The sequence below is a fragment of the Rattus norvegicus genome, chromosome 16, assembly GCF_036323735.1.
Source record: "Rattus norvegicus strain BN/NHsdMcwi chromosome 16, GRCr8, whole genome shotgun sequence".
NCBI lineage: Eukaryota > Metazoa > Chordata > Mammalia > Rodentia > Muridae > Rattus > Rattus norvegicus.
In genome coordinates this window covers 7485263-7498909 of record NC_086034.1, presented here as the reverse complement: position 1 = coordinate 7498909, position 13647 = coordinate 7485263, and the positions used below count along the sequence as shown (strand labels likewise).

The window sequence follows — 13647 nt, the reverse complement described above, 5'->3', positions numbered from 1 at the left end:
TTGGGAGTAAGAAAAAGAAAGAGGGAGGACTGAGAAGAGCAGAGAGTGAAGAGTGAGGCTGAGGGACCTGGGCCTGGACACTGAGAGGACCTGAGAGAAACACAGAGAGACAGGTAGGGAGGCATCATCTAATTAAAACTTCCAACATCTTTTTCCTACTGTACATTTTTCAAAGTTCTGGGAATGTAGAGCTGACATGCATTTTTTAGAGAGCAACATGTATACAGATTTGTACATTAAGCCAGGCCATCATAGTCCTTGCTCATGTAGAGAAGACAGTGCACGCTTCAGTACATAATAATTACATATTACTTTAAAAGCCAACAGGAAAAAGCTAGTCAGACAATCTAACTTTTTCCTAAATAGAGCATCTTGCATTGTCTAGGGGAGAAATCAGTAAAGGGTCAGCTAGTTATTAATGTGTTTTTCCTTCCACACTTACAGAGAAACACGGTTAAATAAAATCTTCCCATGAGTGGAAATGCTAAGAAAACATTACTGGAATTAGATTGAAAACACACACACACACACACACACACACACCTCTCTATAAATCAAGACTCGACCCCACTGGTATATAGTACATCAAGTCCAAAGCACTATAACCACCTCCTGAAAACAGAAGCAAGTGCTAATGTGGATGGAACCAGAAAGCCCTCCTCTGTGAGGCCCTCTGCCATATGGCCCCAGCAGCATTTTCAATTCAGGGAAGAGGCAGATGCAAAAGCCTCCTGGGCTGCCCACTGCTGAGACCCACAATTTATCTCTGACCATCTAGTTTCCATGTGATTTCAGAAGCATCAATGCTAATCACATTGGAAGCCTTTATATAAACGTTCAGGCTGAGAAAGGCAAGCAGGGGAAAAGGTCAGAGGTATTTAACATAACTAAGCAGGCCTGGAAGAACACAACAATAAATAAAGAAGGAAGGCTTAGTCAATTTATTGACGTCAGCCTCCCCCTCATACTTTCACCATTTTTCATATTCACTCAAGTAGCTAGACATATCTCACTTGAGACTGAGACATCGTCTCCTCACCCCCTCTCCTGAACTGCAGATGTTGGAATTGTAAATAAAATCCAGCAAGGAAGGAAGAGGGGGGGAGGGAAAATAATACAGAATTGGTTTAACAAATGGCTTATTGTACTTAATCTTCTAGAAGTGTAGGGAAAGGGAACTTTGCCTTGCCTTTCATTTCTTCAGCATTCTCTGAGTACTCTGCGACATGGAAAGCACCAGGCCTGAGAAGACAGTGTTCAAGTTTCTATAGGTGAGTTATATGCTCTCCAAAACCTCATTCCTATGCAAACTTCCCTGCCTAGAAACTTCCACAGACAGAAGGACAGTGAGCCACAACAGCCACATCAGTGGTTAGGAACTCATTCCTGTCATTTGTTAGGTTAGGGTCAGCTCACAAGCAGAGGGAGGAACCTGGTGCTCAAGAGCATGATCCAATCAGCCTGTCAGGTCCCTGTAACCCTAGTGTGCTTACCACACAGTGAGGGATACAGTGGCTGCTCACTGTCTGTCTAGGCTACACAGACTAAACACCACCCTGTAAGCTCAACTGTTGTCAGAATTTGGAAACGCTCCTCATAATGGACACTAGTAGAACTAGAGTACATGACATAGCAAGGGTACCACCCTGTTTGCTGACCATGGGATTTTAAAGGAAATCCTCTTACAATGGTAACATGTTTTTGATTGCTAATGCTTCCTTTAGAGTTGATAGAACAGAGTTACTCTCATTCATGCCTTAGTGTTTGAGAGCCCTTAATATAACGAGAATTAGGGTGGCCTGAGAGTATTCTCATATTTAAATAATTTCATACTTTCATTTGCTTTAAAAACCTGGCAAGTGAAGCTGGGCAGTGGTGGGACATGTCTTTAGTCCCAAAACTCCGAGCCTGTCTATAGAGCTAGAGAAAGTCCTAGGACAGCCAGAGCTACATAGAGAAACCCTGTCTCAAAAATAAATAGATAAATGAAAACAAAAGACCAAAACCTCCAAAATCCTATAAATGTATTGAAATGTCTTAATTTTTTTAATTAAAAAATTGTATCAGCTGAATTCTAGAATTTTTCTCATCTCCAGAGAGAGAGAAGAATTTTGTAATTATAAAATACTTAACACAAGGCCTTTGGAATTAACATTATGACACTGTATAGAATTATGAGTATACTTCTCCACTGACACATAGAGCTTTTAGTCTCTAAATAAAAGGACTCGAGAAGCCTTAAATAATATTTGATTTGAGGGCTTGGAATAGATGATATGAACCTAGAACGTTATATGACTCTAAAGGGAAATAAAATGTGCAAAAAGATAGGGGAATTTTGTCAAAAGTATGAGCTTGTTTCTTAATTGGTTCCATAATCAAAAAATTATAAATAACAAAATGAATAACTGCTATTAAAAAATATAGGAGTTAAGAAACAGATATTCCTTACAATGAATGCTAGTTAACAAACAAAAAATAAAACAGAAAAATGACAACTAGCAAACACTGACAGAATAAATGCATAAAAGATTGACCAACAGATGCTAACGTTAGTATGGAAAAATATGAGGTCATTTGCAGTGTTTTACTTTTACTAATAAACACAGAAGGTAGTTGGGTTTTTTTGTTTTTGTTTTTTTTTTACAGTGGGAGAACCCAGGAGACCTTTGCCAGCTGAACCAACCCGAAAATGAACTCTACGCCCATTAATGTGAAGGGCTGAGAAGGACACAAGATGAGTTTTCTGCCCAAAGCCTTGGCCTAGCCCTACGTCATGGCTCTAGCACCAGAGAGACTGAGGAAGGACAATCACTGAGAATTTGAGGTCAGCATGATCTACAGTGAGACCTTATCTCAGAAAATAAAAACAAAAGAAGAGCATGACTTCATTCTAATTGTAAAATAACATTAGCAAACAGATGGAAAACATTTTATAAGATAACTAATGACCTCTTCAAAGAGGCCAGAGAACAAAAGGAAGGAAAGATTCTAAGAAACAGACTGGAGGAGTCTAAGCAGACACATGTGATGTAAGAAGCTATGAGGTAGACTAGAAAGGGGGTAACAGAAGAACTTTAAGAATTCATAAGACTGCAACACAGGCCAGCTAATTGTGTTAAACCAGTTTTAACTGCCCAGTTGTGATAATTTTTACGATGATACAAAAGATGTCAAAGTGAAACTAAATGAATTATACACAAGAACTCTTGGGTTCTATTTCTGCAACACTTCTTAAAAGTCTACAGGTAAGTTTTTGGAGAAACTACACTATTATGAAAGGTAAGTTACAGTAAGTGGCTCCACTGGAGCATTTTACTTTGATGATAAAACTGTTTGAGATGTTTTCTCTGCTTATGGTATGGCTGTGCCTACAGTAACACACCGTCAGAACCGAAGCACGGGTGGGTCTTTCAGAGCATTACACTCAGCCTCCAAAGGAGGAGGAACAGAGAAGAGTTTTCTGAAGACCTGTCTTTTTACCAGGGATTATCCATACTCTATTCCACTTCCATAGATACACTCAGACAAAGCAAGAGAAACTGAGAGCTGAAGAATCAGGAGTGCAAATAAAAGGGGAAACATGGCATTTATTTGCCAATAAAGTTTCTTATAATGCTTTCATTGGGGCAGATGATAGAATGCTCATTTGGAAAGTACCTGAAGTCTAAAACTTTATTGAGAGTTTCACAATGTTTTAATCGGACAAATAATTTGAATATTCCTTTGCCTTCTTCACAAATTATAGATAAATTAATATCTATTAAAAAATAGTCACCTCCTGCTGGGCCAGCTCCAGTGGAGCCTGTCTGACATGAAGCAATCGTGGTCAGCAGGCCAGAGATACGCGCTCCTCAGAACGTGGTCTCCTGGAGACACCTGGCCACTTCCTGCTCGACTCTGCCTAGCTGATTGGAATGGGTATGATCGGGAGTTAAATACTGGCTCTTTTGTTTCCTTCTCTACTAACAGGATCATTGAGACCTGATCTGGTCTTTATGGATCGTGCCCCTTTTGAAAGCACTAGCAAAAATTAAGTAGAATCAGAATGAAACTCTAGGAGATGTGATCAATAACTTACAACAGGAAGAATCAACTGTGGAAAATCCAGACCTCCTAGACAGTGAAAGAATTAAGGCACTAGCTATTAGAGGGGAAAGTCCTGTCAATTATAAAAATCCAAACATTTAGGAATTCCTATCAAGTAGTTACATGGAAGAAAACATCATTTAATTAGAGGAAGGTGGTGGGCCCCTCCTTCAGGTAGAAACAGCCTGAGTAGATACAGGACTACTGCGGAGCCATTGCCCTACACAGGGACATGTGATGAAGAAGGTGACAGATGGGTTAATATTGATGGGAAGAGAGTATTATATTATTCTTTAAATTTTATAGAACGCTTGGCCAGATCACGTCCCCGTGCTTGCCTATTATCAAAAGGAACTATCCTATCTTTAAAAAGACAATTACATGAATTTTGGCTAAGAGAGAGTAAAAGACTAAAGATTCCTTACAGCTGGTTGTCCTGTTGTTACCCGAGAGATGATATTTAGAGATTGAGGTAAATGAGGTTTATGACCACCATCTGGCACCAGTCCGATTCTCAGGAAAATTTATTTCCTGTCTTGCTTTCTGTTCTGAACTTCATGTAAACTGTTAAACTTTTTCTTGGTTATTGTTTTGAGTGTACCATGGCAAGGGACCAAAAAATTAGCTCCTGTTCAAGCACTATATATAACCACAAAGCGGATTTCAGTAAAATTGCAGCAGATTCAAGCCACCCTGAGTGTGTTGTGTCTGCCTGTCATTGCACCCAACCTGTGCCTTCCTGAGTACCAGAGCCCTGCTTCTCCTTCGGTGTTCTCCGTCTGAGTGGTCCGTGGCAACCTCCCACTTTTCATCACATACACAACACAGAGAATACACACACACACACACACACACACACACACACACACACACAATTTCCTTCAAGATTTTATAATCTTTTTGTTGAGATAGAGTTTTACTGGGTAGCCCTGGCTAGCCTTGAACTGACAGCAATCCACCCTCCTCTGACCTCTTTGAAGTGCTGGGATTAAAGACATGAGTCACCCTGCTCAGTGACTTTATATACTTACATAAGATCTTTACAGAAATGAAGGATTTTATTCCCATTTTAACGATCGTTTCACATAGGATTATAATATGCAAGAGGCCTACGAATAATCGAGTGGAGCTGCAGCAGACGGAACGCAAGCGCTCAGAAGAGGACGGTCTAAGCAGAGACACAGACACTGGACACTGAGATGAAGCCTGGTTGTGATTTACTGACTCCAGGATTCCAACCAAGGTCTTCACCTTGTGAACTTTAATTATCATGGCAAAAAGAATGGTCAAAACATAACCTGAATTAAATGCTTATTAACCCTACGATAAATCATTCAAAAACATCCGTCCCTTCCACCCTTCATGAGGTCCTCTCTGAAAACATACCGATTGAAGTTAATGTCTGGGTAACTAGAATACTCCGATTTCATCTTGGCATTCCGTCGGGGGAATGTGCAGAAGAAAGCATTAGCCAGAAGACTGGCGATCTGTTCCTGTGACATCGTGACAGAATGGTTCATCTTCTGTTTCAGAAGTGGTATTGGCTGATGGAGGAAAACAAAAATACAGATGAGAAAAGCACTAATTAGTTTAGCAATTGTGAAGGCAGAGGTAGCAAATCACATTCTCTAAATTAAGGCAGGAATAATTTCAAGCCGCTCTCGAGACCTTAAATCAGCAATACTGTGAAAATCAAGGGCTGATTATCAGAGATGTTGGGAAAAAGTATTCATCTGACAAGGTACAGACTTCTAATCAATAATGACACTGAAGAGAACACAAAACATTACTTACCAGTGAAAACCAAGGCTGCCTCAATAAATAAATATTTTAACAAATTGCCATTGCAAACATGATTTTAAAAGCTGGAATGGGGCTGGGGATTTAGCTCAGTGGTAGAGCGCTTACCTAGGAAGCGCAAGGCCCTGGGTTCGGTCCCCAGCTCCGAAAAAAAAGAACCAAAAAAAAAAAAAAAAAAAAAAAAAAAGCTGGAATAAGATGCAACCCTGAGTTTAACTATTATTGCATATGTTATGTTCTGACATTAAAAATGTTGCAACGAGTCTCTTAGTCCTAGATAAAATAATTAATGATTGAATGAATAAGTCAATTCCCTCCTATTTTAAATCAAACTGCCTATTACTAATTTCTTCATGAGAACCAAATACTAAAGCATTTAACAGAACATGTGAAGTCTGCCACATAGAACTAACTATATGAAATTTGTAAGAATGGAGGAATTTTCTACATAGTACAACACTTCAAGTCAAGGATAACGCAGGACATTTTTCTTCAGTGTTTAGTCTAAAATGTTTTCTTGCACCAATCCCAACATCATGAGCCGTAAGCACAATACACAGGACCTGAGCATTGTTTCTGTGTGCTTTGTTCTAATTTAAACCTTAAACTGTGGTTTCAAACACACGCTGGTAAGATGAAAGCCCATTATGTACCAGTGCCCCTGAGTTTCGAAGTTTAAGATAATCAATCCCCTTAGAGTTTCCGAGCTCTTCCCTTCTCCCTTTCAGCTGCACTCAGAACAAGAGTGCTGCTGTCCTCACAAGTCTCAAGGGATCCAGCTTGGTCACACCAAAGGCACCACCTCCCGAGTGCAGTTAACACCGCAGAACTTTCCAAATAACAGGAGACATGCACTGGTGCAAGACCAACAGCTTGATGGTAAGAAGAAAAAGTTAAATCCACAATCCAACTGTTTCTTCAAAAAAAAAAAAATTCAAGGGAAAGCAAACAAGAGAAAAGAAAAGGCAGAGGAACCAAAAGCTCACACTGATCTCTAGCTTCTCTTCAAATCATTTATTTACGAGCCAGCTCTGAGATCAGGCAAGACAACAGAGTATAAATGGCTTAAAACACTCTTGATTAATTCTACCTTTTGGTTTGTTTTGTTTTGGGAGATGGTTCCACCTTTTAACTGTAATTTACCAAGTTATCAATAAAAATATTTCAATAATTAGTAAATATTTTAGTTTTAATTGAGTCAGCACACAAATATTTATCCCCTGTCAAATAGTTTTTTAAGGGGATTTAGCTCAGTGGTAGAGCACTTGCCTAGCAAGCGCAAGGCCCTGGGTTCGGTCCCCAGCTCCGAAAAAAAGAAAAAAGAAAAAAATTAAAAAGTAACAAGTAATTTTTTGTCTCTGGGTGAGAAGAGCTGCATAGATGCTCACACTTTAGTGAAACGAGAGAGTAGAAACCTTACTGGCAACCCAGCTAGAAAAAGTAAGAGGGTAAATGCTATAAACCAAGGTATTTCAAAAGGTCCAAAATCCGATTCTCCCTTGATTTTCTTTTTAAGAATCTAAGGTTCATCTTTAGATTTGGCCCACAGTGTTAGCGTAGCAAGTCATTAAATGAAAGCCTATACAATTCAGCTTGTCAGAAACATATTTCTACTTCAAACTGGAATGTTTGTTTTTCCCGAGAGAATGACTTTTCTGTAAAGAACAGAATGTAAGATTAAACCTTTCTCCCCGTCATCAATAGAGTAATGGAATAATGATGGTGATCTACGCCAGGGTGAAAAGTTACACAGACATAACTTGGTGTGACTCAAGCAAGGGAAGTCCGGGAAAAGGATGAAGCGGGAGCGTTAGCAGACAGATAACAACAACTGTTTCTACTTAATAACAGCAACCTTACGTCAGACCCAGTGCACTGCGGACGTGAAACCCAAGCTAGGTCGCCTTGGAAACATCAGTCAAACGCTAATGCTAACAAGCATGCATAGTGAAGGTCGTTCTATCACTGGGTCTTGACTGAAGAGAACATGGCCCAAGCAAGAGGCATTTGGACGAGTTTTGAACATCTGTGGTTATCCCCAAGGTATGTGCTTAGAGCTTCAGGTGTGCAATGAGTGCTACCATCCTATACACCCAGAAATGGCTCAGTCTAAAATATCCACAGGGCCCCTGTGGAACAAGTGTTAGCAGAATCCTGGCTAGCAATAAAGTACAGGGAGCTAGCCCTAGAAACAGAAGAGAAAGACAAGTCCAGTGTGGTGAAAAAACACATGAAGAAAACTATGAAAAACAAAACCACAACCCTCTAGAGTTTAAAATGTGTTCACAGGCTCCTTACTACTCCTTTATGAAGTGAAGTCTCCAATGGCATTACACATCCATGCACACACCTATGCATGCACGTGCACACACACACACACACACACACACACACACGAGCACACACACACACACACACGCATGCACACACCCATGTACAAACACACACCCATGAGCAGATGGGCAGCACTAAATACTCAATGGGTCATAAAAAAAGGATGGGATGAGTATATATGATGTTGGGAAGGTAAGGGGGAGGGCATCTGAAAGAAGGCCCTGAGGGGAGCCAAAGAGTATGACCAAAATATAGTTTACACATACGAAATTCTCAAAAAATAATAAAGATTACATTAAAAAAAAACTGGAGAAGTCTAATTTCTTTCCCCTTGGGTATAGTTTAGACTAAGTGACTAGCTTCCAATAAGCAGAAAACTAGCAGAAGTGACACAGAATAAGATCTGGCCCTAAAACGCACCAGAGCTTCCCTATGCTCTGAGGAAGTGCACTGAGGAAGTCAGCTACCGAGCCTTAGAGAACCCTATCCAGCACATGCTTTAGAAGGCCACAGTCCTCACTGACATCCTGACTGCAACCACAAGAGACTAAAAGCCACGCTTAGTCACCAAGTTGTTTTCAATTCATGACCAACAGAAACTAAGAAACATGTCTACTACTTTAAGTTACTAAGCTTTGAGGTTATCTGTTAGGGAGCAATGTATAACGAATGCATTCCAAACACAATGATAAAATATAGTACTTTGTCTTTTCTCTCTTTTCTTTCTTTTTTCTCTCTCTTTCTTCTCCCTCCTTTCTTTTTGGTTTTTGTTGTTGTTATTTGTTTGTTTGTTTTAAGACAGTTTCTCTGTGTAGCCTTGGCTGCCCTGGAACTCGATCTGTAGACTAGACTGGCCTTGAACTCATAGCAATCTTCCTGCCCCTGCCTTTCAAGTGCCTGGCTCTTTAAGTTTGCAAAGTTAAGAGGTACCATGACGTCAACTGTTACCGCAATGTATCATTTCAGAGGAAGGTGAAGGATGTAGGTAGTATTAAATAATCTTGGAAAAAAAATATACCAAACCACTAGTTCGTTTTAAAATAATGATTTCTAAAAGACGTTGTCTAACCAAATGGAGGAAACGGAGTCTGAGTAAACAAACTGCAGCAGCGGAAAAGGACACTGGAAATTGAGTGCTGCATCTTTCATGCTCTCTGGCAGTGTCCTCTCTAGCCTCTGACTTTTCCAGGGCACAAAGCTGTCACATCTTTAGCAGAAGCCCCTTTCCCACCTCTGCCATGAGTCCAAGGAAAACACAGAGGAAGTTACATTTACTAACCTGGGTGCAAATATTTGGCAGACAGAGTGCAATTTTCACCATGTCGGGTAAAATGGACTGATACAAATGTTGGGCTTCTGCTTCTTCAAGTACCTGAACAACAATAAAACATACCGTGTGAATTAATAGTAGTGAATAGTAACTAATGGACATACATTTGTGCTAACTTTGAATTCCCACTGTAAGGTACAGTGTCATTACCAACAAATACCTATAGAAACACACCAGCAGGTCCATCACGAACTTACAAATTCATATCGTTTACCAAAATGTCTTGCAAAAAACAAAGTATCCCAAAATCAAGTCTCTCTCATATAACAACATTCACCAATAAATCTACTATTTGTAAAACTAGCAAGTTAGCTTAACGGGGAAAGGCACCTGCCACCAGCCTAATGACCTGAGTTCAATTCCCAGGCCCTATATAGTGGAAGGAGAGAACCAATTACTATATAATGTCCTCTAAGTTCCATATGCACACATACATGTATACGCGAACGTACATGCGCACACACAAACACAAATAAATAAATAAATGTGTTTTTTAATGTAATACTTGTGAATAAAAACCAGCACTCTCTACTTTGGTTATGTCAGAGGACCCGTTTAATTTCAGCATAAAAGCACCATAATTACTCTCAAGCACACTATCTGTGCCCAACTAAAGCACTGGTCACAAGTGACCGTCTTTAGGACCCTAGACTCCTCCCTTGTTAGGTACATTTCCTGTGTCACACCGGAAAGCACACTGGGCTGACACTCATGGTCCATGCTCACCTATGTCTTAACTCTACAGCAAGGTGTTTATTAATTCTGAGGGAACAACAAACAGCAATAACTATAAGGACTGTTTGTCCACAACCACTATAAAAAACAGGACTGATGAAGCTGAAATAAGTTTGGTGACTATGGCAGGACAATGAGGAGGCAGTAATAAGCCTTCTACTTGTGGTGATGGGGAATCTGAACAAAAGCCAAGACCTTAAAGTCCTTACAGAAGAGAAAGTCTGTACACTAAAAGGGCTAGATATGGTAGCTGACCTTAAAGGCTGGATAAGGGTAACTCCAGCCCTCTAGAGGTTGAGGTAGAAGGACCATTACAAGTTTTAGGCCAGCCTGGGCTACGGAGTGAAATTCTATCCAGATCAGAACAGTTAAGTGGCTACATCTTTATCATAAGCCTCTCTTAAGTCTGCTATAAACAAAAGCTAAAATTTAAAGGTATGCATTTAGTGTTTAAAGGTGGACATTTATTGCCTCGTAACTACAAAGTAAAGATGACTTTTCCTACATGTCAATGTATTTGTTACAACACTCAGACTCTCATAGTTCATAATTCCTTTATGATTTGTAAACCTTTGCATTTTGAAGAAATTAAATATTGATAGGATGTCATAAAAACAGCATGACGAAGTTCATTATCCCTTCTACGCATTTTCCCCTCAATAATAATCACATTTTATATGCACTTTACCACATTATTAGAGCCAGAATATTGAAAAAGTAACTTTTATTCACCATCTCCGAGGCTCACTGCCTCTGTCTGCTAACATAGGCCTATTCCTGGAGGCTTCCAGCCTCTGTCCAATCTTATCCAGGCCTAGAACATTTTCAGCCTCTGAGACTTGCTGCTGAATAAGCTACCCTTTCTTGTTCTGTCTGAACTCCGGCTGGCTGGTTTAACTCAGCTATTCTGACTCAAACTCCTCTTCAAGCTGACTGATTCAATCTGGCTTCTCTCTTGGCCTCTGACAGAATTACTCTGCTTGGCCGCATACTAACTTTAGCAATATGTTTTAATCTTCTAGCTCCTTTCCAGCTTCACCTGAATCTAGCTTGTATTCTCTGTGCAACCCATCTCCTTATCACTGTCCCATTAAGACTGAAAACTCTGTCTTTCCTCTTTCCTCTCCTCCTGCTCTCTTGAGTAACTTCCCTTTTCTCTCTGTACTCACTGGAGTGGAGCATAATCCTATTCTGTCAAATCTTTCTCTGATTCATCATTTTGTCTGCCACTCAATTAGACACCACTTTCAAACATAGGTGCTTCCTTCTACAAACAAACTTCACCTTCATTGTTTGCGATTCAAAGTGTGACTAGGGGCATGTCTCTATTCCAGCCAGAAGAATTAAAGGGCTAAGGGCTGAGTCACGCCCCAACTAGAAACAGTTTTTTTCAATAAATAGTACAACCATGGTGTTCACGGTGTGATCAAATATCCTGAAACAGTATATTAATAGTGTTAAAAGTGTACATGTATCATGTCATTCGTCACACACATACACCTGTAATCAAACTAAGGCAGAACTGATCATTACAAAAAAGAACTTTTATTATCCATTTTCACTCACACTTATTCTCACTGACCCTAACATTAGCAACTACTAATGTATGCCCCACTTCTGCAATGTTATGTTATATAAATAGACTCATAGTCTGTGTTCTTTCAAGTTGACTTCTCATTAAAAAACCCTCTCTGATCTTCAGTAAGGTTGCTGTAGGATCACCCATTCTTGTGGATGTTACTAATTACTATTATGTGACTTAAACATACCCTCAAGGATTACTTTGCTTTCCAGGTTTTGATGCTATAAACTGCTATGGTTTGACTGCATCCTCCAAGAGTTTATGTGTTGGGAGTCTGATCCCCAGCGTGGCACTGGTGGAAGGTCATATGCAACCATTAGGTGACTGATCCTATTAAATGGTCACCATGAGTACTGTTCTTGTGAGGCATTAGTTCTCCTGGGTCCTAACTAGTTCACAGAAGAGGGTTGTAATATAAAAACCTTCTCTGTCTCTCTGGCTTCTTGTTTCACCCTGTCCACTTCATATTGCCATGTTCATGACAGAGCCTAAGAGGCCCTTGAACCTCCAGAACTGGGGTAAAAAAAAAATGTTTCTTTTCTTTGTAAAGAAACATTTCTTTGTATCATTCATTTCTAATTTTATCTGTTTCCTTTCTCCTTCTTATGGGTTACTTTAGAACAGTAGAGAATTTCATTTGTGTACCAAAAACAAAAAAATTCTGATTGCAAATAGAAAAATTAAAATAACTATACACAGAATGCCCAAAAGCGTACTGCTTAGTTTCTATATTAATTTTTTATTACTTTGCCTTCTCCATTTGTAATTCTCCAAGAATTCACTTGAAAATGCACTTTTTAGTTTCCCCATTACATTTCTGTTTCTCCATAAAATAAAAGTAATTCCTACAGAACTACAGGATTTTCAACAATAGCAGGCATGATTATGATGACACAATTCCACAGCTCCCTGCCTAGTCTAGCATTTCACATACACCGCCACTGTTAAACTTCAGGAGTTTCCTCTCCTCTCTCTGTGATGCTTTCTCCCACTTGTTTAATGGGTCCTTCCTCCATGACTCTGTAGTTGAACACACACACATCTATAAGAGCAGTTATTATAATTTATAATTATTTTATCTCCCCCTGCCTCAAATGTACAAAGCACTGAACAGAGAAGGACTGTACTGTATACATACCAAATCGGCACTACCAAGCACAGTATATAATATTATTCATCATGTGCTGAGGAAGAGTTGACTGACAAGGAAAAGCTGCAGATGTCGCTTAGTGACTGAGTCCTTGCTCAGCATGTACAATGTCACTGATTTGTTCCCCAGGACCAGTCTACACAGTAAATAAAGTTAGTGGAGCTGGGGAGTTAGTAGAGCCCAGCGAGTAAAGTACACCCGTACTCAGGAAGAACTGAGTTGGATGCCCAGAAACCATATTTAAAAAACAAAGAGCAGCAAAAGCAGTGCAGGGGAGGCAGAGACACGGTGAAGTGACCGCTGGATCCCTGGGGTTCACTAGCCAGTCGGACAAGCCTAGCTAGCAAGTCCCAGGGCCCTGTGAGAAACCCCATCTCAACAAAATAGAACCAAGCAACAGAACAAAGCAACCAAGGTGGACTGCTCCTGAGGAATGGCACCTGAGTGCAGCCTCTGGCCCCATGTACATAATGCACATACAGGTGTACATACACAAACAGGTGTACATACAGCCTCTGGCCCCATGTACATAATGCACATACAGGTGTACATACACATACAGGTGTACATACAGCCTCTGGCCCCATGTACATCCATGCACATACAGGTGTACATACACAGAGATCC

The 13647-nt window shown here is 40.0% G+C and overlaps 1 protein-coding gene and 1 long non-coding RNA gene across 6 annotated transcripts in view; one reads left to right on the top strand and one right to left on the bottom strand.

Annotated features, from left to right (window-relative positions):
• The window catches only part of Parg (poly (ADP-ribose) glycohydrolase), a 107890-nt gene that overhangs the window by 51676 nt on the left and 42567 nt on the right, over positions 1-13647 (bottom strand). For 4 of the 5 annotated variants that reach the window (XR_005494674.2, XM_017600258.3, NM_031339.2 and 1 more), the window contains 2 exons: positions 9503-9595; positions 5476-5633 (listed from right to left, as the gene is read on the bottom strand). Coding sequence is in view for 4 of the 5 variants with exons in the window: in XM_017600258.3 (XP_017455747.1) it covers positions 5476-5633; positions 9503-9595 (251 nt within the window). In the remaining variant the exon portion in view is untranslated. The remainder of the gene's footprint in view (positions 1-5475; positions 5634-9502; positions 9596-13647) is intronic. The other variant, XM_039094861.2, reaches the window with a different exon arrangement.
• LOC134482454 (uncharacterized) lies at positions 2735-5434 on the top strand. Its single transcript, XR_010058564.1, has 2 exons — positions 2735-3248; positions 5179-5434. It is a non-coding gene; the product is annotated as an uncharacterized LOC134482454 (long non-coding RNA).